At 47.4% G+C, this 26,042-nt stretch overlaps 1 protein-coding gene across 3 annotated transcripts in view; it reads right to left on the bottom strand.

Annotated features, from left to right (window-relative positions):
- The window catches only part of LOC138259318 (transcription elongation factor SPT5), a 377,499-nt gene that overhangs the window by 146,157 nt on the left and 205,300 nt on the right, over nt 1–26,042 (bottom strand). For all 3 annotated transcript variants that reach the window (XM_069206950.1, XM_069206951.1, XM_069206952.1), the window contains 2 exons: nt 5,086–5,191; nt 4,899–4,992 (listed from right to left, as the gene is read on the bottom strand). In XM_069206950.1, coding sequence (XP_069063051.1) covers nt 4,899–4,992; nt 5,086–5,191 — 200 coding nt within the window. The remainder of the gene's footprint in view (nt 1–4,898; nt 4,993–5,085; nt 5,192–26,042) is intronic.

Here is a 26,042-nt window from a genome sequence, read left to right as displayed (position 1 = left end):
AAACCTATTGGCTGGATTTGTCTCTGAGTGTGTGTACCTCATTTATTGTCTATGTGTATGTACAACAAATGCTTAACACTACTCCTTGGATAAGCCTACTGCTCGACCACACTACCACAAAATAGAGCATTAGTATTATCTCTTTTTACCACTATTTTACCTCTAAGGGGAACCCTTGGACTCTGTACATGCTATTCCTTACTTGGAAATAGCACATACAGAGCCAACTTCCTACAGGTGTTCAGAATTTGGGGGTGAATTTCCCATTCGTGGACCTGTTGGTGATCTCGAGAGAGATTGTCTGCGAGTTGATTCTGAATCCCTGGTATAAATTGTGCTATTAGGCGAATTTGGTTGTGAATTGCCCAACGCCAAATTTTTTGTGCTAGCAGGCTTAACTGCGTGGAGTGTGTCCCCCCTTGTTTGTTTAGATAATACATTGTTGTCATGTTGTCTGTTTTGACGAGAATGTATTTGTGAACTATTATTGGTTGGAAAGCTTTTAGTGCTTGAAAAACTGCTAGCAGTTCTAGGTGATTTATATGCAGTTTTGTTTGATGTACGTTCCATTGTCCTTGTATGCTGTGTTGATCGAGGTGTGCTCCCCACCCTGTCATGGAAGCATCTGTTATTACGTATTGTGGCACTGGGTCTTGGAAAGGCCGCCCTTTGTTTAAATTTATGTTGTTCCACCATAGAAGCGAGAGGTAAGTTTGGCGGTCTATTAACACCAGATCTAGAAGATGACCCTGTGCTTGTGACCACTGTGATGCTAGGCACTGTTGTAAGGGCCTCATGTGCAGTCTTGCGTTTGGGACAATGGCTATGCATGAAGACATCATGCCTAGGAGTTGTAATATCATCTTTGCTTGTATCTTTTGTGTTGGATACATGCGTTGTATGATGTTGAAATTTTGAATTCTTTGGGGACTTGGAGTGGCTACTCCTTTTGTTGAGTCTATTATGGCTCCTAGGTATTGTTGTACCTTGCACGGCAGAATGTTGGATTTCGTGAAGTTGACGGTGAACCCTAGTTTGAAGAGGGTTTGTATGATCTGATTTGTGTGGTTTGAGCACTCTATTAACGAATGGGCCTTGATTAGCCAGTCGTCTAGATATGCGAACACATGTATTTGCTGCCTTCTGATGTGTGCAGCGACTACTGCTAGACATTTGGTAAAGACTCTTGGTGCGGTTGTTAATCCGAAAGGCAATACCTTGAATTGGTAATGTATTCCTTTGAATACAAACCTTAGGTATTTCCTGTGCGATGGGTGTATTGGTATATGGAAATACGCGTCTTTGAGGTCTAAAGTTGTCATGTAGTCGTGTAGTTTTAGCAATGGTAACACTTCTTGTAGTGTGACCATGTGAAAGTGGTCTGATTTGATGAATGTGTTTACTATTCTGAGGTCTAGGATTGGTCTCAGCGTTTTGTCCTTCTTTGGTATCAGAAAGTACAGTGAGTAAACTCCTGTGTTTATTTGTGTGTTTGGTACTAATTCGATTGCATTCTTCTGCAATAGTGCCTGCACTTCTATCTCCAGGAGATTGGAATGATGTTTTGTCAAATTTTGTGCTTTTGGTGGTATGTTTGGAGGGAATTGTAGAAATTCTATGCAATAACCATGTTGGATAATTGCTAGAACCCAAGTGTCTGTAGTGATTTTCTCCCATGCTTTGTAATAATGACCTATTCTTCCCCCCACTGGTGTTGTGTGGAGGGGGTGAGTGACATGTGAGTCACTGCTTAGTAGTAGGGGTTTTGGGGCTTTGAAATTTTCCCCTATTCCTAGGGAATTGCCCTCCTCTATATTGTCCCCGAAAACCTCCTCTGTACTGTCCCTGGTAACTGGACGGTGTTGCCTGTGAGGTGCTGGCTTGTGTGCCCTGACCCCGAAACCCCCCTCTAAAGGGTGTTTTACGGAATGTGCTGTAATTCCCTCTGCTCTGCGGGGAGTAGAGTGCGCCCATGGCTTTAGCAGTGTCCGTGTCCTTTTTGAGTTTCTCAATCGCTGTATCCACTTCTGGACCGAACAGTTCTTTTTCGTTAAAAGGCACATTGAGAACTGCTTGCTGAATCTCTGGTTTAAATCCAGACGTTCGTAGCCATGCATGCCTTCTGATAGTTACAGATGTATTAATTGTCCGTGCAGCTGTATCTGCAGCGTCCATGGAGGAGCGTATTTGGTTGTTTGAAATGTTCTGTCCCTCCTCAACCACTTGTTTTGCCCTCTTTTGTAGGTCCTTGGGCAGATGTTCAATGAGATGTTGCATCTCATCCCAATGGGCTCTGTCATAGCGCGCAAGTAGTGCCTGAGAGTTAGCGATGCGCCACTGGTTTGCAGCTTGTGCTGCGACTCTCTTACCAGCTGCATCGAACTTGCGGCTTTCTTTATCTGGGGGTGGTGCATCTCCAGATGTGTGGGAGTTGGCCCTTTTCCTAGCTGCTCCTACAACGACAGAGTCTGGTGGCAGCTGTGTAGTGATGAAAACCGGGTCTGTAGGAGGCGCCTTATAATTTTTTTCCACTCTTGGTGTGATTGCCCTACTTTTGACCGGCTCCTTAAAGATTTTTTTTGCGTGCCGGAGCATACCAGGGAGCATAGGCAGGCTTTGGTAGGAGCTGTGGGTGGAGGAGAGGGTGTTGAATAAAAAGTCATCCTCGACCTGTTCTGAGTGGAGGCTTACATTGTGAAATTGTGCTGCTCTAGCCACCACTTGAGAATACGCAGTGCTGTCCTCTGGTGGAGATGGCTTCGTAGGGTATGCCTCCGGGCTGTTATCTGACACTGGGGCGTCGTATAAGTCCCATGCGTCCTGATCTTGGTCACCCTGGCTCATGGTGGTGTGAGCTGGGGAATGCGATGGAGTTTGTGCTGGTGAGACGTTAATTACAGGTGGAGGAGAGGGTGGTGGAGTAACCTTTTTCACCACCTTTGTTTGTGGTGTTTGTTCAGTTTGGAACTCCAATCTTCTCTTTCTTCTAATAGGGGGAAGGGTGCTTATTTTTCCTGTCCCCTCCTGTATGAAAATACGCTTTTGCGTATGGTCTACATCAGTTGATTGTAGCTCTTCCTCAAACCTATGCTTTCGCATTTGGGAGATTAGCGATTGCTCTTCTGTATAAGAGCCTGAAACTGGGTCGGTTGCAGTTTGTTTTGGCACCGAAACCCTGTCTGCATCTTTTTTCGGCTCCGAGGTGACTTTTTCGGGGCCGAAACCTCTCGCCGTCGATCTTCGTCGGTGCCGCTGTCTCGGCGTCGAGCCGTGTCTACACCGGTATCTCGGTGTCGATGCTTGTCTCCAGCACTTTCTCGGTCCCGAGAAGGCTGCGTGCCGGTGTCTCGACCGGAGTCGGACGATCTCGGCACTGTTTGGGCCTTTTTCGGTGCCGACGGTCGGTCACCGAATTTATGGGTCGAGCCATGGCCTGGTGGCAGTGGCGTCCCCTGGGCCTTGTAAATCTTCTTCTGAGTGGTTTTCGACGTCTTACTCACGGTTTGTGTATTGTCGAATCCTTCGGAGTCCGATTCGTGGATCGAAAAGGTTCCTTCCTCTTCTTGTTCCTCGAACTCTCGGTGGGCTGTCGGCGCGGACGCCATCTGAAGTCTTCTGGCTCGACGGTCTCGGAGTGTTTTTCGGGACCGGAACGCACGACAGGCCTCGCAGGTGTCTTCACTGTGCTCAGGTGACAGGCACAGGTTACAGACCAAGTGTTGGTCTGTATAGGAGTATTTATTGTGGCATTTGGGACAGAAGCGGAACGGGGTCCGTTCCATCGGCGTTCTTCTGCACGCGGTCGGGCCGACTAGGCCCCGACGGGGGATCGAAAAACTACCCCGAAGGGCACCGGAGCTCTTCGATCTTTCGACGCGGTGTTGAATCTAACTACGCCGATCCCGAACGCAACAATACCGACGAAAATCTTCCGAAATTAGCTATCTTTCCGTTCCGAAACTCGGAGCGACAGGAACACGTCCGAACCCAATGGCGGAAAAAAAACAATCGAAGATGGAGTCGACGCCCATGCGCAATGGAGACAAAAGGAGGAGTCACTCGGTCCCGTGACTCGAAAGACTTCTTCGAAGAAAAAGAACTTGTAACACTCCGGCCCAACACCAGATGGCGAGCTATGCAAAACATGCGTATCTACAGCGACAGATGCCATCGAACATGTATTTACCAGAGAAATTTGGGACCATGAAGTACACAGCATGCCAAGCCTGACATCTAGACCTAACACCTAAAGCAAATTAACTGAATTGTACTCTAAAAGGAGAAATGAGCAGACAGTACTAGGAAAATAGTGGAAACCATCAGTTTTTTTTATCTCACAAAAGAGTAAGAAGGATTGGTACCACCATCTATAATGGTAGGCTGAGCATCCGGCAGACTGAAAGAAGCTTGATTGTAGCATCACAAGAACAAATATTGGGCCTGGCTCCTAATAACATTGCCAAAGCCCAGTTATTCACAGCCAAATTCCCAGGCACCGTGAGATATATATAAATAAATCCTAACCTTAAAAAAAAAAAAAAAAAATACATTTCAAGCACACATACACATTTACAAGGAAACTGCTTATCCTGTAGCATATTATCGGAACCTCGTGAGAGGTGAGTTGTTATATCATGCCACTTCCTGTGATGATATATTTGGTTTGTTCGCATGAGATTTCTTTGGGTGATATCATCAAGTCTGTCAGTTTAGGTGGTGCCTGATTAACAATGCTACTTATGCTTTTTCTGATCAAGACTGGAGTCTTTGGAATGTATGAAAGGGAGCTATGAACCTGAGCTTTTTAGAGTTGAAGAGAGAATCAGGTGTCACAAATAAATTCCAACTGTGCTTTCAATCGAGGTTAAAGTAAAATATACAAGTATGTAAAGCCTTACCTGTGGTTTCCGTTACAACCTCCAAATCAATTCCTTCAGGTTGGTCTTCAAATTTCTCCAGCTCAGATAGGGTAGGCTTAACTCCTTCAGTGATCTGAAGCACATAAGGTACACAAAGTGTGCAGTTAGGCGCTGGCAATGCAGACAACGTTCATTGACATTAAATGGGTCAAATGTTTGTACTCACAACAGCAGACATGGCAAAGCTCTTGAACAAGAAGCCTTTGCGGCTGTAACGATTGACCTCAAAGATAAGGAAATCTCCATCGGAGGTGACCTCTCCACCTAGGGACCTGAATGGAAAAAGAATGTGTCACTGAGGGTGCCACAAACCGAACTCTATTAATTTCAAGATAAAGATATCTGCCCATGTATTTGTATTTATTAAGTGCTACCAGCACCTCTAAGTAAAATGTTTGTTCGATTTCATAGTTAGCACTATGATAGCATGAAACCATTTGTGGAATGAGAATTCAAGATATTGGAACAATTACCAGCAATATATCAGACCAAAGGCACAGCCTGTTCGCATGGGACAATAATTAAATCCTTTCAAACAAGGAACTGTGCACTGGTATGTGATGGTGGGGTATGTTACAACTGCAGAACAAGGCAAACAGAATCTTAGACTGTATTCCTACCGGTCCATATTGTTTGAAAAAGATACACCACTTTTATTTTCAGCGGTTCAACATTTTGTATTCAACTAATCCGCAAGCAGGTTAATGTAAGAAAAAGAAAACCTGCAACTAGACCCAATCAAGCTATGCTCCTGGGACTTTACGTCCACTTACAGTTACTCTAACAATAATTACATTCCAATAAGACTGTACTCTCCAGCCAATCTCTCACCAAGGTACAAGAAGCCCCCATCTTCAAGGTGCACAAGTTAATAGCAATAGTCCTGTTTTTAAAGATGAAACTGGTTATTATTCAACACTTATTATATAAGACGTGAGCTAACCAGGCTGAAAATACTCATTCCACTCAGACACCATCTTGGGTTGGTATCTTCTCTCCTTCAAATCCTCACTACCAGTGTTTGGAGCCAGGGCATGCAAGTAAAGCGAGGAGTGATTAACAGCACTGGTTTTTGACATCTTCACTATTGGTCATGTTAATGCCATAACCTCTGCCACGGTCTCCTCACTCCTAACCTTTATAGCTATTGCTCCCCATGTTCGATCCTGCCACTTCAGGATGGACCACATGTACCCATACACTAATGTTCCGTGTTTGTCTTCTTTAAACTGAACAATAATAATGCTACTAGAAGACTAGAAGCACACTGCCCCTCAAGGTGTTGGGCTTCAAATCCTTTACTACGGTTGCTTAATTGCACATTTATTGGGGATTAGAAGTCTATTGCTCCCAGATTCATAGTTTGTTAAAATCCAACTAGACGGTATAAGGGTGACAGCAAACTGTACAGTTAACTGTACAGTTAAGGATTGCATTACACAGTAAAACACAAGGGGGCAATAATATATACAACTTAAGTAAGAATAAGACCAAAACGTATATTCTTAGTTCAGTCATCAACAGGGAATGTGCATAGTTGAGTCTGGATTATTAAGTGGTATTGAATTTAGAAATGAAGATGATGGTTGTGGGTGCAAGTCTTATGTCCGTGGAATTCAATATTGTTGGGGGAAGGCATGGACTCTGTATAGTTTTTAAAGAAAACATGGCTAATATCAGATCCAGAATTTAATGAACCAGTTCTTTGAGAACATAACTCTGCATTTCTCCATGTGTTGTTTTCTCCTCCATCATTTCCATAGTGTACCAGAAACATGACAATTAAGTACCTCTTGCAGAAAATCATTGATCTGGCTTTGTGCATTCAAGGTCAAAAACAAAATCCTACTGTAGGAAGTTGGCTCTGTATGTGCTATTTCAAAGTGAGGAATAGCATGCACAGAGTCCAAGAGTTCCCCTTAGAGGTAAAATAGTGGTAAAAATAGATAATACTAATGCTCTATGTTGTGGTAGTGTGGTCGAGCAGTAGGCTTATCCAAGGAGTAGTGTTAAGCATTTGTTGTACATACACATAGGCAATAAATGAGGTACACACACTCAGAGACAAATCCAGCCAATAGGTTTTGTATAGAAAAATATCTTTTCTTAGTTTATTTTAAGAACCACAGGTTCAAATTTAACATGTAATATCTTGTTTGCAAGGTATTGCAGGTAAGTACATTAGGAACTTTAAATCATAAAAATTGCATGTATACTTTTCAAGTTATTGACAAATAGCTGTTTTAAAAGTGGACACAGTGCAATTTTCACAGTTCCTGGGGGAGGTAAGTTTTTGTTAGTTTTACCAGGTAAGTAAGACACTTACAGGGTTCAGTTCTTGGTCCAAGGTAGCCCACCGTTGGGGGTTCAGAGCAACCCCAAAGTCACCACACCAGCAGCTCAGGGCCGGTCAGGTGCAGAGTCCAAAGTGGTGCCCAAAACGCATAGGCTAGAATGGAGAGAAGGGGGTGCCCCGGTTCCGGTCTGCATGCAGGTAAGTACCCGCGTCTTCGGAGGGCAGACCAGGGGGGTTTTGTAGGGCACCGGGGGGGGACACAAGCCCACACAGAAATTTCACCCTCAGCAGCGCGGGGGCGGCCGGGTGCAGTGTAGAAACAAGCGTCGGGTTCGCAATGTTAGTCTAAGAGAGATCTCGGGATCTCTTCAGCGCTGAAGGCAGGCAAGGGGGGGATTCCTCGGGGAAACCTCCACTTGGGCAAGGGAGAGGGACTCCTGGGGGTCACTTCTCCAGTGAAAGTCCGGTCCTTCAGGTCCTGGGGGCTGCGGGTGCAGGGTCTCTCCCAGGCGTCGGGATTTAGGATTCAAAGAGTCGCGGTCAGGGGAAGCCTCGGGATTCCCTCTGCAGGCGGCGCTGTGGGGGCTCAGGGGGGACAGGTTTTGGTACTCACAGTATCAGAGTAGTCCTGGGGTCCCTCCTGAGGTGTTGGATCTCCACCAGCCGAGTCGGGGTCGCCGGGTGCAGTGTTGCAAGTCTCACGCTTCTTGCGGGGAGCTTGCAGGGTTCTTTCAAGGCTGCTGGAAACAAAGTTGCAGCCTTTCTTGGAGCAGGTCCGCTGTCCTCGGGAGTTTCTTGTCTTTTCGAAGCAGGGGCAGTCCTCAGAGGATGTCGAGGTCGCTGGTCCCTTTGGAAGGCGTCGCTGGAGCAGGATCTTTGGAAGGCAGGAGACAGGCCGGTGAGTTTCTGGAGCCAAGGCAGTTGTCGTCTTCTGGTCTTCCGCTGCAGGGGTTTTCAGCTAGGCAGTCCTTCTTCTTGTAGTTGCAGGAATCTGATTTTCTAGGGTCCAGGGTAGCCCTTAAATACTAAATTTAAGGGCGTGTTTAGGTCTGGGGGGTTAGTAGCCAATGGCTACTAGCCCTGAGGGTGGGTACACCCTCTTTGTGCCTCCTCCCAAGGGGAGGGGGTCACAATCCTAACCCTATTGGGGGAATCCTCCATCTGCAAGATGGAGGATTTCTAAAAGTCAGAGTCACCTCAGCTCAGGACACCTTAGGGGCTGTCCTGACTGGCCAGTGACTCCTCCTTGTTGCTTTCTTTGTTCCCTCCAGCCTTGCCGCCAAAAGTGGGGGCCGTGGCCGGAGGGGGCGGGCAACTCCACTAAGCTGGAGTGCCCTGCTGGGCTGTGACAAAGGGGTGAGCCTTTGAGGCTCACCGCCAGGTGTCACAGCTCCTGCCTGGGGGAGGTGTTAGCATCTCCACCCAGTGCAGGCTTTGTTACTGGCCTCAGAGTGACAAAGGCACTCTCCCCATGGGGCCAGCAACATGTCTCTGGTGTGGCAGGCTGCTGGAACTAGTCAGCCTTCACAGACAGTCGGTTAAGTTTCAGGGGGCACCTCTAAGGTGCCCTCTGTGGTGTATTTTACAATAAAATGTACACTGGCATCAGTGTGCATTTATTGTGCTGAGAAGTTTGATACCAAACTTCCCAGTTTTCAGTGTAGCCATTATGGTGCTGTGGAGTTCGTGTTAGACAGACTCCCAGACCATATACTCTTATGGCTACCCTGCACTTACAATGTCTAAGGTTTTGTTTAGACACTGTAGGGGTACCATGCTCATGCCCTGGTACCCTCACCTATGGTATAGTGCACCCTGCCTTAGGGCTGTAAGGCCTGCTAGAGGGGTGTCTTACCTATACTGCATAGGCAGTGAGAGGCTGGCATGGCACCCTGAGGGGAGTGCCATGTCGACTTACTCGTTTTGTCCTCACTAGCACACACAAGCTGGCAAGCAGTGTGTCTGTGCTGAGTGAGAGGTCTCCAGGGTGACATAAGACATGCTGCAGCCCTTAGAGACCTTCCTTGGCATCAGGGCCCTTGGTACTAGAAGTACCAGTTACAAGGGACTTATCTGGATGCCAGGGTCTGCCAATTGTGGATACAAAAGTACAGGTTAGGGAAAGAACACTGGTGCTGGGGCCTGGTTAGCAGGCCTCAGCACACTTTCAATTGTAAACATAGCATCAGCAAAGGCAAAAAGTCAGGGGGCAACCATGCCAAGGAGGCATTTCCTTACACAACCCCCCCCCCAAACGAAAGAGGATGAGACTAACCTTTCCCAAGAGAGTCTTCATTTTCTAAGTGGAAGAACCTGGAAAGGCCATCTGCATTGGCATGGGCAGTCCCAGGTCTGTGTTCCACTATAAAGTCCATTCCCTGTAGGGAGATGGACCACCTCAACAGTTTAGGATTTTCACCTTTCATTTGCATCAGCCATTTGAGAGGTCTGTGGTCAGTTTGAACTAGGAAGTGAGTCCCAAAGAGGTATGGTCTCAGCTTCTTCAGGGACCAAACCACAGCAAAGGCCTCCCTCTCAATGGCACTCCAACGCTGCTCCCTGGGGAGTAACCTCCTGCTAATGAAAGCAACAGGCTCGTCAAGGCCATCATCATTTGTTTGGGACAAAACTGCCCCTATCCCATGTTCAGAGGCATCAGTCTGCACAATGAACTGCTTAGAATAATCTGGAGCTTTTAGAACTGGTGCTGAGCACATTGCCTGTTTCAGGGTGTCAAAGGCCTGTTGGCATTCCACAGTCCAGTTCACTTTCTTGGGCATTTTCTTGGAGGTGAGTTCAGTGAGGGCTGTCACAATGGATCCATATCCCTTCACAAACCTCCTGTAATACCCAGTCAAGCCAAGGAATGCCCTGACTTGAGTCTGGGTTTTTGGAGCTACCCAGTCCAGAATAGTCTGGATCTTGGGTTGGAGTGGCTGAACTTGGCCTCCACCTACAAGGTGTCCCAAGTAAACCACAGTTCCCTGCCCTATCTGGCATTTGGATGCCTTGATAGAGAGGCCTGCAGATTGCAGAGCCTTCAAAACCTTCTTCAGGTGGACCAGGTGATCCTGCCAGGTGGAGCTAAAGACAGCAATATCATCAAGATAAGCTGTGCTAAAGGACTCCAAGCCAGCAAGGACTTGATTCACCAACCTTTGGAAGGTGGCAGGGGCATTCTTTAAACCAAAGGGCATAACAGTAAACTGATAATGCCCATCAGGTGTGGAGAATGCTGTTTTCTCTTTTGCTCCAGGTGCCATTTTTATTTGCCAGTACCCTGCTGTCAAGTCAAAGGTACTTAAGAATTTGGCAGCACCTAATTTATCTATGAGCTCATCAGCTCTTGGAATTGGATGAGCATCTGTCTTGGTGACAGAATTGAGCCCTCTGTAGTCCACACAAAACCTCATCTCTTTCTTTCCATCTTTGGTGTGAGGTTTGGGGAATAAGACCACTGGGCTAGCCCAGGGGCTCTTCAGAGCGCTCAATTACTCCCAATTCCAGCATCTTGTGGACTTCCACCTTGATGCTTTCCTTAACATGGTCAGATTGTCTAAAGATTTTGTTCTTGACAGGCAGGCTGTCTCCTGTGTCCACATCATGGGTACACAGGTGTGTCTGACCAGGGGTTAAGGAGAAGAGTTCAGGAAACTGTTGTAGGACTCTCCTACAATCAGCTTGCTGTTGGCCAGAGAGGGTGTCTGAGTAGATCACTCCATCTACTGTGCCATCTTTTGGGTCTGATGACAGAAGATCAGGGAGAGGTTCACTCTCTGCCTCCTGATCCTCATCTGTTACCATCAACAGATTCACATCAGCCCTGTCATGGAAGAGCTTAAGGCGGTTCACATGGATCACCCTCTTGGGGCTCCTGCTTGTGCCCAGGTCCACCAGGTAGGTGACCTGACTCTTCCTTTCTAGTACTGGGTAAGGGCCACTCCATTTGTCCTGGAGTGCCCTGGGAGCTACAGGCTCCAGAACCCAGACTTTCTGCCCTGGTTGGAACTCAACCAGTGCAGCCTTTTGGTCATACCAAAACTTCTGGAGCTGTTGGCTGGCCTCAAGGTTTTTGGTTGCCTTTTCCATGTACTCTGCCATTCTAGAGCGAAGGCCAAGTACATAGTCCACTATGTCTTGTTTAGGCTCATGGAGAGGTCTCTCCCAGCCTTCTTTAACAAGAGCAAGTGGTCCCCTTACAGGATGACCAAACAGAAGTTCAAAGGGTGAGAATCCTACTCCCTTCTGTGGCACCTCTCTGTAAGCGAAAAGCAGACATGGCAAGAGGACATCCCATCTCCTTTTGAGTTTTTCTGGGAGCCCCATGATCATGCCCTTTAATGTCTTGTTGAATCTCTCAACTAAGCCATTAGTTTGTGGATGGTAAGGTGTAGTGAATTTATAAGTCACTCCACACTCATTCCACATATGTTTCAGGTATGCTGACATGAAGTTGGTACCTCTGTCAGACACCACCTCCTTAGGGAAACCCACTCTGGTAAAGATACCAATGAGGGCCTTGGCTACTGCAGGGGCAGTAGTCGACCTAAGGGGAATAGCTTCAGGATACCTGGTAGCATGATCCACTACTACCAGGATATACATATTTCCTGAGGCTGTGGGAGGTTCCAGTGGACCAACTATGTCCACACCCACTCTTTCAAAGGGGACCCCCACCACTGGAAGTGGAATGAGGGGGGCCTTTGGGTGCCCACCTGTCTTACCACTGGCTTGACAGGTGGGGCTGGAGAGGCAAAACTCCTTAACCATGTTGGACATATTGGGCCAGTAGAAGTGGTTGACTAACCTCTCCCACGTCTTGGTTTGTCCCAAATGTCCAGCAAGGGGAATGTCATGGGCCAATGTTAGGATGAACCCTCTGAACAGCTGAGGCACTACCACTCTCCTAGTGGCACCAGGTTTGGGGTCTCTGGCCTCAGTGTACAGGAGTCCATCTTCCCAATAGACCCTATGTGTTCCATTTTTCTTGCCCTTGGACTCTTCAGCAGCTTGCTGCCTAAGGCCTTCAAGAGAGGGACAGGTTTCTTGTCCCTTACACAGCTCCTCCCTTGAGGGTCCCCCTGGGCCTAAGAGCTCAACCTGATAAGGTTCAAGCCCCAAAGGCTCAGTTCCCTCAGAGGGCAGAACTTCTTCCTGAGAAGAGAGGTTCCCTTTCTTTTGCTGTGTTGCAGTTGGTTTCCCAACTGACTTTCCTGTTCTCTTGGTAGGCTGGGCCATTCTTCCAGACTCCAGCTCTACTTGTTCACCCTGTGCCTTGCACTGTGCTCTTGTTTTCACACACACCAGTTCAGGGATACCCAGCATTGCTGCATGGGTTTTTAGTTCTACCTCAGCCCATGCTGAGGACTCCAGGTCATTTCCAAGCAGACAGTCCACTGGGATATTTGAGAAGACCACCACCTGTTTCAGGCCATTGACCCCTCCCCATTCTAAAGTAACCATTGCCATGGGATGTACTTTTCTCTGATTGTCAGCGTTGGTGACTGTGTAAGTTTTTCCAGTCAGGTATTGGCCAGGGGAAACCAGTTTCTCTGTCACCATGGTGACACTGGCACCTGTATCCCTCAGGCCCTCTATTCTAGTCCCATTAATTAAGAGTTGCTGTCTGTATTTTTGCATGTTAGGCGGCCAGACAGCTAGTGTGGCTAAATCCACCCCACCCTCAGAAACTAGAGTAGCTTCAGTGTGGACCCTGATTTGCTCTGGGCACACTGTTGATCCCACTTGGAGACTAGCCATACCAGTGTTACCTGGATGGGAGTTTGGAGTGGAACCTTTCTTGGGACAGGCCTTGTCTCCAGTTTGGTGTCCATGCTGTTTACAGCTATGACACCAGGCCTTTTTGGGATCAAAGTTTTTACCCTTGTACCCATTGTTTTGTGAAGAGGCTCTGGGCCCACCCTCCTGTGCAGGTTTTTGGGGGCCTGTAGAAGACTCTTTACTATTTTTAGTTTTGGTTGTCTCATCACCCTTCCCCTGGGGAGTCTTTGTGACCCCTTTCTTTTGGTCACCCCCTGTTGAAGTCTTGGACACCCTTGTCTTGACCCAATGGTCCGCCTTCTTTCCCAATTCTTGGGGAGAAATTGGTCCTAGGTCTACCAGATGCTGATGCAGTTTATCATTGAAACAATTACTTAACAGGTGTTCTTTCACAAATAAATTGTACAGCCCATCATAATTACTTACACCACTGCCTTGAATCCAACCATCTAGTGTATTCACTGAGTAGTCTACAAAGTCAACCCAGGTCTGGCTCGAGGATTTTTGAGCCCCCCTGAATCTAATCCTATACTCCTCAGTGGAGAATCCAAAGCCCTCAATCAGGGTACCCTTCATGAGGTCATAAGATTCTGCATCTTGTCCAGAGAGTGTGAGGAGTCTATCCCTACACTTTCCTGTGAACATTTCCCAAAGAAGAGCACCCCAGTGAGACCTGTTCACTTTTCTGGTTACACAAGCCCTCTCAAAAGCTGTGAACCATTTGGTGATGTCATCACCATCTTCATATTTAGTTACAATCCCTTTAGGGATTTTCAACATGTCAGGAGAATCTCTGACCCTATTTATGTTGCTGCCACCATTGATGGGTCCTAGGCCCATCTCTTGTCTTTCCCTCTCTATGGCTAGGATCTGTCTTTCCAAAGCCAATCTTTTGGCCATCCTGGCTAACTGGATGTCCTCTTCACTGGGGTTATCCTCAGTGATTTCAGAGGTGTTGGTCTCTCCTGTGAGGGAACCAGCATCTCTGACTATTATTTTTGGAGTCAGGGTTTGAGGGACCCTGTTCTCCCTAGATAGGACTGGTAGGGGGGAATTGTCCTCCAAGTCACTATCCTCTTCCTCTGAGTTGCCACCCTCAGAGGGGTTGGCCTTTTCAAACTCTGCCAAAAGCTCCTGGAGCTGTATTTTGGTAGGTTTGGGGCCCATTGTTATTTTCTTTATTTTACAGAGTGACCTTAGCTCCCTCATCTTAAGATGGAGGTAAGGTGTGGTGTCGAGTTCCACCACAGTCACATCTGTGCTAGACATTTTGCTTCTAAAAGTTGGAATACTTTTTAAGAATCTACAACTGGTTCTAGAATCTAATTCAAACTTTTACAAACTTTTAAACTCTAAAAGAAATGCTAAACAGGATCTAACACAAGGCCCTAGCAGGTCTTTTAAGAATTTAGAAAACTTTTCAAATTACAAAAATCAATTTCTAATGACAATTTTGGAATTTGTCGTGTGATCAGGTATTGGCTGAGTAGTCCAGCAAATGCAAAGTCTTGTACCCCACCGCTGATCCACCAATGTAGGAAGTTGGCTCTGTATGTGCTATTTCAAAGTAAGGAATAGCATGCACAGAGTCCAAGAGTTCCCCTTAGAGGTAAAATAGTGGTAAAAATAGATAATACTAATGCTCTATTTTGTGGTAGTGTGGTCGAGCAGTAGGCTTATCCAAGGAGTAGTGTTAAGCATTTGTTGTACATACACATAGGCAATAAATGAGGTACACACACTCAGAGACAAATCCAGCCAATAGGTTTTGTATAGAAAAATATCTTTTCTTAGTTTATTTTAAGAACCACAGGTTCAAATTTAACATGTAATATCTTGTTTGCAAGGTATTGCAGGTAAGTACATTAGGAACTTTAAATCATAAAAATTGCATGTATACTTTTCAAGTTATTGACAAATAGCTGTTTTAAAAGTGGACACAGTGCAATTTTCACAGTTCCTGGGGGAGGTAAGTTTTTGTTAGTTTTACCAGGTAAGTAAGACACTTACAGGGTTCAGTTCTTGGTCCAAGGTAGCCCACCGTTGGGGGTTCAGAGCAACCCCAAAGTCACCACACCAGCAGCTCAGGGCCGGTCAGGTGCAGAGTCCAAAGTGGTGCCCAAAACGCATAGGCTAGAATGGAGAGAAGGGGGTGCCCCGGTTCCGGTCTGCTTGCAGGTAAGTACCCGCGTCTTCGGAGGGCAGACCAGGGGGGTTTTGTAGGGCACCGGGGGGGACACAAGCCCACACAGAAATTTCACCCTCAGCAGCGCGGGGGCGGCCGGGTGCAGTGTAGAAACAAGCGTCGGGTTCGCAATGTTAGTCTATGAGAGATCTCGGGATCTCTTCAGCGCTGCAGGCAGGCAAGGGGGGGATTCCTCGGGGAAACCTCCACTTGGGCAAGGGAGAGGGACTCCTGGGGGTCACTTCTCCAGTGAAAGTCCGGTCCTTCAGGTCCTGGGGGCTGCGGGTGCAGGGTCTCTCCCAGGCGTCGGGATTTAGGATTCAAAGAGTCGCGGTCAGGGGAAGCCTCGGGATTCCCTCTGCAGGCGGCGCTGTGGGGGCTCAGGGGGGACAGGTTTTGGTACTCACAGTATCAGAGTAGTCCTGGGGTCCCTCCTGAGGTGTTGGATCTCCACCAGCCGAGTCGGGGTCGCCGGGTGCAGTGTTGCAAGTCTCACGCTTCTTGCGGGGAGCTTGCAGGGTTCTTTCAAGGCTGCTGGAAACAAAGTTGCAGCCTTTCTTGGAGCAGGTCCGCTGTCCTCAGGAGTTTCTTGTCTTTTCGAAGCAGGGGCAGTCCTCAGAGGATGTCGAGGTCGCTGGTCCCTTTGGAAGGCGTCGCTGGAGCAGGATCTTTGGAAGGCAGGAGACAGGCCGGTGAGTTTCTGGAGCCAAGGCAGTTGTCGTCTTCTGGTCTTCCGCTGCAGGGGTTTTCAGCTAGGCAGTCCTTCTTCTTGTAGTTGCAGGAATCTGATTTTCTAGGGTCCAGGGTAGCCCTTAAATACTAAATTTAAGGGCGTGTTTAGGTCAGGGGGGTTAGTAGCCAATGGCTACTAGCCCTGAGGGTGGGTACACCCTCTTTGTGCCTCCTCCCAAGGGGAGGGGGTCACAATCCTAACCCTATTGGGGGAATCCTCCATCTGCAAGATGGAGGATTTCTAAAAGTCAGAGTCACCTCAGCTCAGGACACCTTAGGGGCTGTCCTGACTGGCCAGTGACTCCTCCTTGTTGCTTTCTTTGTTCCCTCCAGCCTTGCCGCCAAAAGTGGGGGCCGTGGCCGGAGGGGGCGGGCAACTCCACTAAGCTGGAGTGCCCTGCTGGGCTGTGACAAAGGGGTGAGCCTTTGAGGCTCACCGCCAGGTGTCACAGCTCCTGCCTGGGGGAGGTGTTAGCATCTCCACCCAGTGCAGGCTTTGTTACTGGCCTCAGAGTGACAAAGGCACTCTCCCCATGGGGCCAGCAACATGTCTCTGGTGTGGCAGGCTGCTGGAACTAGTCAGCCTTCACAGACAGTCGGTTAAGTTTCAGGGGGCACCTCTAAGGTGCCCTCTGTGGTGTATTTTACAATAAAATGTACACTGGCATCAGTGTGCATTTATTGTGCTGAGAAGTTTGATACCAAACTTCCCAGTTTTCAGTGTAGCCATTATGGTGCTGTGGAGTTCGTGTTTGACAGACTCCCAGACCATATACTCTTATGGCTACCCTGCACTTACAATGTCTAAGGTTTTGTTTAGACACTGTAGGGGTACCATGCTCATGCCCTGGTACCCTCACCTATGGTATAGTGCACCCTGCCTTAGGGCTGTAAGGCCTGCTAGAGGGGTGTCTTACCTATACTGCATAGGCAGTGAGAGGCTGGCATGGCACCCTGAGGGGAGTGCCATGTCGACTTACTCGTTTTGTCCTCACTAGCACACACAAGCTGGCAAGCAGTGTGTCTGTGCTGAGTGAGAGGTCTCCAGGGTGGCATAAGACATGCTGCAGCCCTTAGAGACCTTCCTTGGCATCAGGGCCCTTGGTACTAGAAGTACCAGTTACAAGGGACTTATCTGGATGCCAGGGTCTGCCAATTGTGGATACAAAAGTACAGGTTAGGGAAAGAACACTGGTGCTGGGGCCTGGTTAGCAGGCCTCAGCACACTTTCAATTGTAAACATAGCATCAGCAAAGGCAAAAAGTCAGGGGGCAACCATGCCAAGGAGGCATTTCCTTACACCTACAAACAGGAGATTTCAATTTTTCGGTATACTCCCTATTTTTCAAGCAAGCTTCAGAGGTAATTAACAACCTTGAACTTCTAGGTGTCTGCCAAAAGGAACTCAGCAACTACCTATACACAGAACACAACACATGTTGGACAGATATTGCGGTCACTCCTAAAGTGCTGATCACTTCAAAAGGAAGATTAAATTGCAAACAATGTAAGTGTAGTAAGACTACACATTTCAATCTGCTGCTGATCTCAAAGAAAAGTCTTGCCAAGTAAGCTACACAAAGCTTTTTTTAATTATCAAGTCCCACCACTTAAGCATCCTCACTGAATCTCTGTGCTCCTACATCTCAAAAGCCCTTGATTGATCTGCTTCGCTTAACCCCAAGAACTCAAGTCAAATAATAAGGCGAACAATAAATGATTCAAAAGAAGCATATCCATCTTGAAAAGACAAGGTTGTAAAAGGGAATGACGCTGGAAAAAGACCAGTTAATCTGTGGATAGAGGATTCTGCAAATTCCACATGAAAGTGTATCACAGATTGGTGCTTAAGGATTAGCGAAACTTCCACGCTTCGCAAACCAATTAAGCGCTATAGTACATGAAGTAGCTATTCAAGATATTCAAAGAAACAACTGACACAGATTTCTGAAAGAACATGCCAGTCACCACTGAGCAACTTTGGGAAAAACTCTTTACTTTTAAGTTCAATTCAGCATCCTTAAGAAGCAGAATGAAAATGTCACTTACCCAGTGTACATCTGTTCGTGGCATCAGTCGCTGTAGATTTGCATGTTTTGCATAGCTCGCCATCTGGTGTTGGGCCGGAGTGTTACAAGTTGTTTTTCTTCGAAGAAGTCTTTCGAGTCACGGGACCGAGTGACTCCTCCTTTTGTCTCCATTGCGCATGGGCGTCGACTCCATCTTCGATTGTTTTCCCCCCGCAGAGGGTGAGGTAGGAGTTGAATTGTAGTAATAGTGCCCATGCAATGGAGTGACTAAGTATGTACTTATTTAAGGTTGAAATGATATATATACAAATAGTTGAAGGTAACTTCCGAACTGCTACAGGCTCCCGGGGAGGCGGGTGGGCACATGCGAATCTACAGCGACTGATGCCACGAACAGATGTACACTGGGTAAGTGACATTTTCAGTTCGATGGCATCTGTCGCTGTAGATACGCATGTTTTGCATAGATTAGAAAGCAGTTATCTCCCCAAAAGCGGTGGCTCAGCCTGTAGGAGTGGAAGTAGTCTGAAACAATGTTCTTAATACGGCTTGACCTACTGTGGCTTGTTGTGCGGATAACACGTCTACACAGTAGTGCTTGGTGAATGTGTGAGGCATAGACCATGTGGCTGCCTTACATATTTCTTACATTGGGATGTTTCCTAGAAAGGCCATGGTAGCACCTTTCTTTCTGGTTGAGTGTGCCCTTGGTGTAATGGGCAGCTGTCGTTTAGCTTTAAGGTAGCAGATTTGGATGCATTTAACTATCCATCTGGCTATACCTTGTTTTGATATTGGGTTTCCTGCATGAGGTTTTTGAAATGCAATAAATAGTTGTTTAGTCTTTCTGATGTTCTTTGTTCTGTCAATGTAATACATTAATGCTCTTTTGACATCTAATGTATGTAGTGCCCTTTCAGCTACGGTATCTGGCTGTGGAAAGAACACTGGAAGTTCCACTGTTTGATTTAGATGGAACGGTGAAATAACCTTTGGTAAAAATTTAGGATTAGTCCTTAGGACGACCTTATTCTTGTGTAGTTGTATAAAAGGTTCTTGTATTGTAAACGCCTGAATCTCGCTTACTCTTCTTAGGGAAGTAATGGCGATGAGAAATGCAACCTTCCAGGTTAGGAACTGTATTTCGCAGGAGTGCATGGGTTCAAAAGGTGGACCCATAAGTCTAGTTAGGACAACATTTAGGTTCCATGAAGGAACAGGTGGTGTTCTTGGTGGTATAATTCTCTTAAGGCCCTCCATGAATGCTTTAATGACTGGTATCCTATATAGGGAAGTTGAATAGGTAGTCTGCAGGTATGCAGATATTGCTGCAAGGTGTATTTTAATGGAAGAGAAAGCCAGGTTAGATTTTTGTAAGTGAAGCAAGTAACCCACTACATGTTTTGGAGTCGTGTGTAATGGTTGGATTTGATTAATATGGCAGTAGCAAACAAACCTCTTCCATTTACTTGCATAGCAGTACCTGGTGGATGGCCTTCTGGCTTGCTTTATGACTTCCATACATTCTTGGGTAAGTTGTAAGTGCCCGAATTCTAGGATTTCAGGAGCCAAATTGCTAGATTCAGCGATGCTGGATCTGGGTGTCTGATCTTTTGGTTGTGTTAATAGATCTGGCCTGTTGGGCAATTTGATGTGGGGTACTACTGATAGGTCTAGCAGCGTTGTGTACCAGGGTTGCCTTGCCCAAGTTGGTGCTATTAATATGAGTTTGAGTTTGTTTTGACTGAGTTTGTTTACCAGATAAGGAAGGAGAGGGAGAGGAGGAAAAGCGTAAGCAAATATCCCTGACCAGTTCATCCATAGGGCATTGCCTTGGGACTGCTTGTGTGGGTATCTGGATGCGAAGTTTTGGCATTTTGCGTTCTCCTTCGTCGCAAACAAGTCTATTTGAGGTGTTCCCCAGAGTTTGAAATAGGTGTTCAGAATTTGGGGGTGAATTTCCCATTCGTGGACCTGTTGGTGATCTCGAGAGAGATTGTCTGCGAGTTGATTCTGAATCCCTGGTATAAATTGTGCTATTAGGCGAATTTGGTTGTGAATTGCCCAACGCCAAATTTTTTGTGCTAGCAGGCTTAACTGCGTGGAGTGTGTCCCCCCTTGTTTGTTTAGATAATACATTGTTGTCATGTTGTCTGTTTTGACGATAATGTATTTGTGAACTATTATTGGTTGGACAGCTTTTAGTGCTTGAAAAACTGCTAGCAGTTCTAGGTGATTTATATGCAGTTTTGTTTGATGTACGTTCCATTGTCCTTGTATGCTGTGTTGATCAAGGTGTGCTCCCCACCCTGTCATGGAAGCATCTGTTGTTATTACGTATTGTGGCACTGGGTCTTGGAAAGGCCGCCCTTTGTTTAAATTTATGTTGTTCCACCATAGAAGCGAGAGGTAAGTTTGGCGGTCTATTAATACCAGATCTAGAAGATGACCCTGTGCTTGTGACCACTGTGATGCTAGGCACTGTTGTAAGGGCCTCATGTGCAGTCTTGCGTTTGGGACAATGGCTATGTATGAAGACATCATGCCTAGGAGTTGTAATATCATCTTTGCTTGTATCTTTTGTGTTGGATACATGCGTTGTATGATGTTGTTGAAATTTTGAATTCTTTGGGGACTTGGAGTGGCTACTCCTTTTGTTGAGTCTATTATGGCTCCTAGGTATTGTTGTACCTTGCACGGCAGAATGTTGGATTTCGTGAAGTTGACGGTGAACCCTAGTTTGAAGAGGGTTTGTATGATCTGATTTGTGTGGTTTGAGCACTCTATTAACGAATGGGCCTTGATTAGCCAGTCGTCTAGATATGGGAACACATGTATTTGCTGCCTTCTGATGTGTGCAGCGACTACTGCTAGACATTTGGTAAAGACTCTTGGTGCGGTTGTTAATCCGAAAGGCAATACCTTGAATTGGTAATGTATTCCTTTGAATACAAACCTTAGGTATTTCCTGTGCGATGGGTGTATTGGTATATGGAAATACACGTCTTTGAGGTCTAAAGTTGTCATGTAGTCGTGTAGTTTTAGCAATGGTAACACTTCTTGTAGTGTGACCATGTGAAAGTGGTCTGATTTGATGAATGTGTTTACTATTCTGAGGTCTAGGATTGGTCTCAGCGTTTTGTCCTTCTTTGGTATCAGAAAGTACAGTGAGTAAACTCCTGTGTTTATTTGTGTGTTTGGTACTAATTCGATTGCATTCTTCTGCAATAGTGCCTGCACTTCTATCTCCAGGAGATTGGAATGATGTTTTGTCAAATTTTGTGCTTTTGGTGGTATGTTTGGAGGGAATTGTAGAAATTCTATGCAATAACCATGTTGGATAATTGCTAGAACCCAAGTGTCTGTAGTGATTTCCTCCCATGCTTTGTAATAATGACCTATTCTTCCCCCCCACTGGTGTTGTGTGGAGGGGGTGAGTGACATGTGAGTCACTGCTTAGTAGTAGGGGTTTTGGGGCTTTGAAATTTTCCCCTATTCCTAGGGAATTGCCCTCCTCTATATTGTCCCCGAAAACCTCCTCTGTACTGTCCCTGGTAACTGGACGGTGTTGTCTGTGAGGTGCTGGCTTGTGTGCCCTGACCCCGAAACCCCCCTCTAAAGGGTGTTTTACGGAATGTGCTGTAATTCCCTCTGCTCTGCGGGGAGTAGAGTGCGCCCATGGCTTTAGCAGTGTCCGTGTCCTTTTTGAGTTTCTCAATCGCTGTGTCCACTTCTGGACCGAACAGTTCTTTTTCGTTAAAAGGCATATTGAGAACTGCTTGCTGAATCTCTGGTTTAAATCCAGACGTTCGTAGCCATGCATGCCTTCTGATAGTTACAGATGTATTAATTGTCCGTGCAGCTGTATCTGCAGCGTCCATGGAGGAGCGTATTTGGTTGTTTGAAATGTTCTGTCCCTCCTCAACCACTTGTTTTGCCCTCTTTTGTAGGTCCTTGGGCAGATGTTCAATGAGATGTTGCATCTCATCCCAATGGGCTCTGTCATAGCGCGCAAGTAGTGCCTGAGAGTTAGCGATGCGCCACTGGTTTGCAGCTTGTGCTGCGACTCTCTTACCAGCTGCATCGAACTTGCGGCTTTCTTTATCTGGGGGTGGTGCATCTCCAGATGTGTGGGAGTTGGCCCTTTTCCTAGCTGCTCCTACAACGACAGAGTCTGGTGGCAGCTGTGTAGTGATGAAAACCGGGTCTGTAGGAGGCGCCTTATAATTGTTTTCCACTCTTGGTGTGATTGCCCTACTTTTGACCGGCTCCTTAAAGATTTCTTTTGCGTGCCGGAGCATACCAGGGAGCATACGCAGGCTTTGGTATGAGCTGTGGGTGGAGGAGAGGGTGTTGAATAAAAAGTCATCCTCGACCTGTTCTGAGTGGAGGCTTACATTGTGAAATTGTGCTGCTCTAGCCACCACTTGAGAATACGCAGTGCTGTCCTCTGGTGGAGATGGCTTCGTAGGGTATGCCTCCGGGCTGTTATCTGACACTGGGGCGTCGTATAAGTCCCATTCGTCCTGATCTTGGTCACCCTGGCTCATGGTGGTGTGAGCTGGGGAATGTGATGGAGTTTGTGCTGGTGAGACGTTAATTACAGGTGGAGGAGAGGGTGGTGGAGTAACCTTTTTCACCACCTTTGGTTGTGGTGTTTGTTCAGTTTGGAACTCCAATCTTCTCTTTCTTCTAATAGGGGGAAGGGTGCTTATTTTTCCTGTCCCCTCCTGTATGAAAATACGCTTTTGCGTATGGTCTACATCAGTTGATTGTAGCTCTTCCTCAAACCTATGCTTTCGCATTTGGGAGGTTAGCGATTGCTCTTCTGTATAAGAGCCTGAAACTGGGTCGGTTGCAGTTTGTTTTGGCACCGAAACCCTGTCTGCATCTTTTTTCGGCTCCGAGGTGACTTTTTTCTTTTTCGGGGCCGAAACCTCTCGGCGTCGATCTTCGTCGGTGCCACTGTCTCGGCGTTGAGCCGTGTCTACACCGGTATCTCGGTGTCGATGCTTGTCTCCAGCACTTTCTCGGTCCCGAGAAGGCTGCGTGCCGGTGTCTCGACCGGAGTCGGACGATCTCAGCACTGTTTGGGCCTTTTTCGGTGCCGACGGTCGGTCACCGAATTTATGGGTCGAGCCATGGCCTGGTGGCAGTGGTGTCCTGTAGGAAGTTGGCTCTGTATGTGCTATTTCAAAGTAAGGAATAGCATGCACAGAGTCCAAGGGTTCCCCTTAGAGGTAAAATAGTGGTAAAAATAGATAATACTAATGCTCTATTTTGTGGTAGTGTGGTCGAGCAGTAGGCTTATGCAAGGAGTAGTGTTAAGCATTTGTTGTACATACACAGACAATAAATGAGGTACACACACTCAGAGACAAATCCAGCCAAAAGGTTTTGTTATAGAAAAATATCTTTTCTTAGTTTATTTTAAGAACCACAGGTTCAAATTTAACATGTAATATCTTGTTTGAAAGGTATTGCAGGTAAGTACATTAGGAACTTTGAATCATTTCAATTGCATGTATACTTTTCAAGTTATTCACAAATAGCTGTTTTAAAAGTGGACACAGTGCAATTTTCACAGTTCCTGGGGGAGGTAAGTTTTTGTTAGTTTTACCAGGTAAGTAAGACACTTACAGGGTTCAGTTCTTGGTCCCAGGTAGCCCACCGTTGGGGGTTCAGAGCAACCCCAAAGTCACCACACCAGCAGCTCAGGGCCGGTCAGGTGCAGAGTTCAAAGTGGTGCCCAAAACGCATAGGCTAGAATGGAGAGAAGGGGGTGCCCCGGTTCCGGTCTGCTTGCAGGTAAGTACCCGCGTCTTCGGAGGGCAGACCAGGGGGGTTTTGTAGGGCACCGGGGGGGGGACACAAGCCCACACAGAAATTTCACCCTCAGCGACGCGGGGGCGGCCGGGTGCAGTGTTAGAACAAGCGTCGGGTTCGCAATGTTAGTCAATGAGAGATCAAGGGATCTCTTCAGCGCTGCAGGCAGGCAAGGGGGGGCTTCCTCGGGGAAACCTCCACTTGGGCAAGGGAGAGGGACTCCTGGGGGTCACTTCTGCAGTGAAAGTCCGGTCCTTCAGGTCCTGGGGGCTGCGGGTGCAGGGTCTTTTCCAGGCGTCGGGACTTAGGTTTCAGAGAGTCGCGGTCAGGGGAAGCCTCGGGATTCCCTCTGCAGGCGGCGCTGTGGGGGCTCAGGGGGGACAGGTTTTGGTACTCACAGTCGTAGAGTAGTCCGGGGGTCCTCCCTGAGGTGTTGGTTCTCCACCAGCCGAGTCGGGGTCGCCGGGTGCAGTGTTGCAAGTCTCACGCTTCTTGCGGGGAGTTGCAGGGTTCTTTAAAGCTGCTTCTTGAAACAAAGTTGCAGTCTTTTTGGAGCAGGTCCGCTGTCCTCGGGAGTTTCTTGTCGTCGTCGAAGCAGGGCAGTCCTCAGAGGATGCAGAGGTCGCTGGTCCCTTTGGAAAGCGTCGCTGGAGCAGAGTTCTTTGGAAGGCAGGAGACAGGCCGGTGAGTTTCTGGAGCCAAGGCAGTTGTTGTCTTCTGGTCTTCCTCTGCAGGGGTTTTCAGCTGGGCAGTCCTTCTTGTTGTTGCAGGAATCTAATTTTCTAGGGTTCAGGGTAGCCCTTAAATACTAAATTTAAGGGCGTGTTTAGGTCTGGGGGGTTAGTAGCCAATGGCTACTAGCCCTGAGGGTGGGTACACCCTCTTTGTGCCTCCTCCCAAGGGGAGGGGGTCACAATCCTAACCCTATTGGGGGAATCCTCCATCTGCAAGATGGAGGATTTCTAAAAGTTAGAGTCACCTCAGCTCAGGACACCTTAGGGGCTGTCCTGACTGGCCAGTGACTCCTCCTTGTTGCTTTCTTTGTTTCCCTCCAGCCTTGCCGCCAAAAGTGGGGGCCGTGGCCGGAGGGGGCGGGCAACTCCACTAAGCTGGAGTGTCCTGCTGGGCTGTGACAAAGGGGTGAGCCTTTGAGGCTCACCGCCAGGTGTTACAGCTCCTGCCTGGGGGAGGTGTTAGCATCTCCACCCAGTGCAGGCTTTGTTACTGGCCTCAAGAGTGACAAAGGCACTCTCCCCATGGGGCCAGCAACATGTCTCTAGTGTGGCAGGCTGCTGGAACTAGTCAGCCTACACAGACAGTCGGTTAAGTTTCAGGGGGCACCTCTAAGGTGCCCTCTGGGGTGTATTTTGCAATAAAATGTACACTGGCATCAGTGTGCATTTATTGTGCTGAGAAGTTTCATACCAAACTTCCTAGTTTTCAGTGTAGCCATTATGGTGCTGTGGAGTTCGTGTTTGACAAACTCCCAGACCATATACTCTTATGGCTACCCTGCACTTACAATGTCTAAGGTTTTGTTTAGACACTGTAGGGGTACCATGCTCATGCACTGGTACCCTCACCTATGGTATAGTGCACCCTGCCTTAGGGCTGTAAGGCCTGCTAGAGGGGTGACTGACCTATACTGGCATAGGCAGTGAGAGGCTGGCATTGCACCCTGAGGGGAGTGCCATGTCGACTTACTCGTTTTGTTCTCACTAGCACACACAAGCTGGCAAGCAGTGTGTCTGTGCTGAGTGAGAGGTCTCCAGGGTGGCATAAGACATGCTGCAGCCCTTAGAGACCTTCCTTGGCATCAGGGCCCTTGGTACTAGAAGTACCAGTTACAAGGGACTTATCTGGATGCCAGGGTCTGCCAATTGTGGATACAAAAGTACAGGTTAGGGAAAGCACACTGGTGCTGGGGCCTGGTTAGCAGGCCTCAGCACACTTTCAATTGTAAACATAGCATCAGCAAAGGCAAAAAGTCAGGGGGCAACCATGCCAAGGAGGCATTTCCTTACATGTCCCCTGGGCCTTGTAAATCTTCTTCTGAGTGGTTTTCGACGTCTTACTCACGGTTTGTGTATCGTCGAATCCTTCGGAGTCAGATTCGTGGATCGAAAAGGTTCCTTCCTCTTCTTGTTCCTCGAACTCTCGGTGGGCTGTCGGCGCGGACGCCATCTGAAGTCTTCTGGCTCGACGGTCTCGGAGTGTTTTTCGGGACCGGAACGCACGACAGGCCTCGCAGGTGTCTTCACTGTGCTCAGGTG

This window comes from Pleurodeles waltl, chromosome 9 (assembly GCF_031143425.1).
Source record: "Pleurodeles waltl isolate 20211129_DDA chromosome 9, aPleWal1.hap1.20221129, whole genome shotgun sequence".
NCBI lineage: Eukaryota > Metazoa > Chordata > Amphibia > Caudata > Salamandridae > Pleurodeles > Pleurodeles waltl.
Note: the sequence above shows the minus strand (reverse complement) of the source record. Positions and strands in the feature narration are given on the sequence as shown.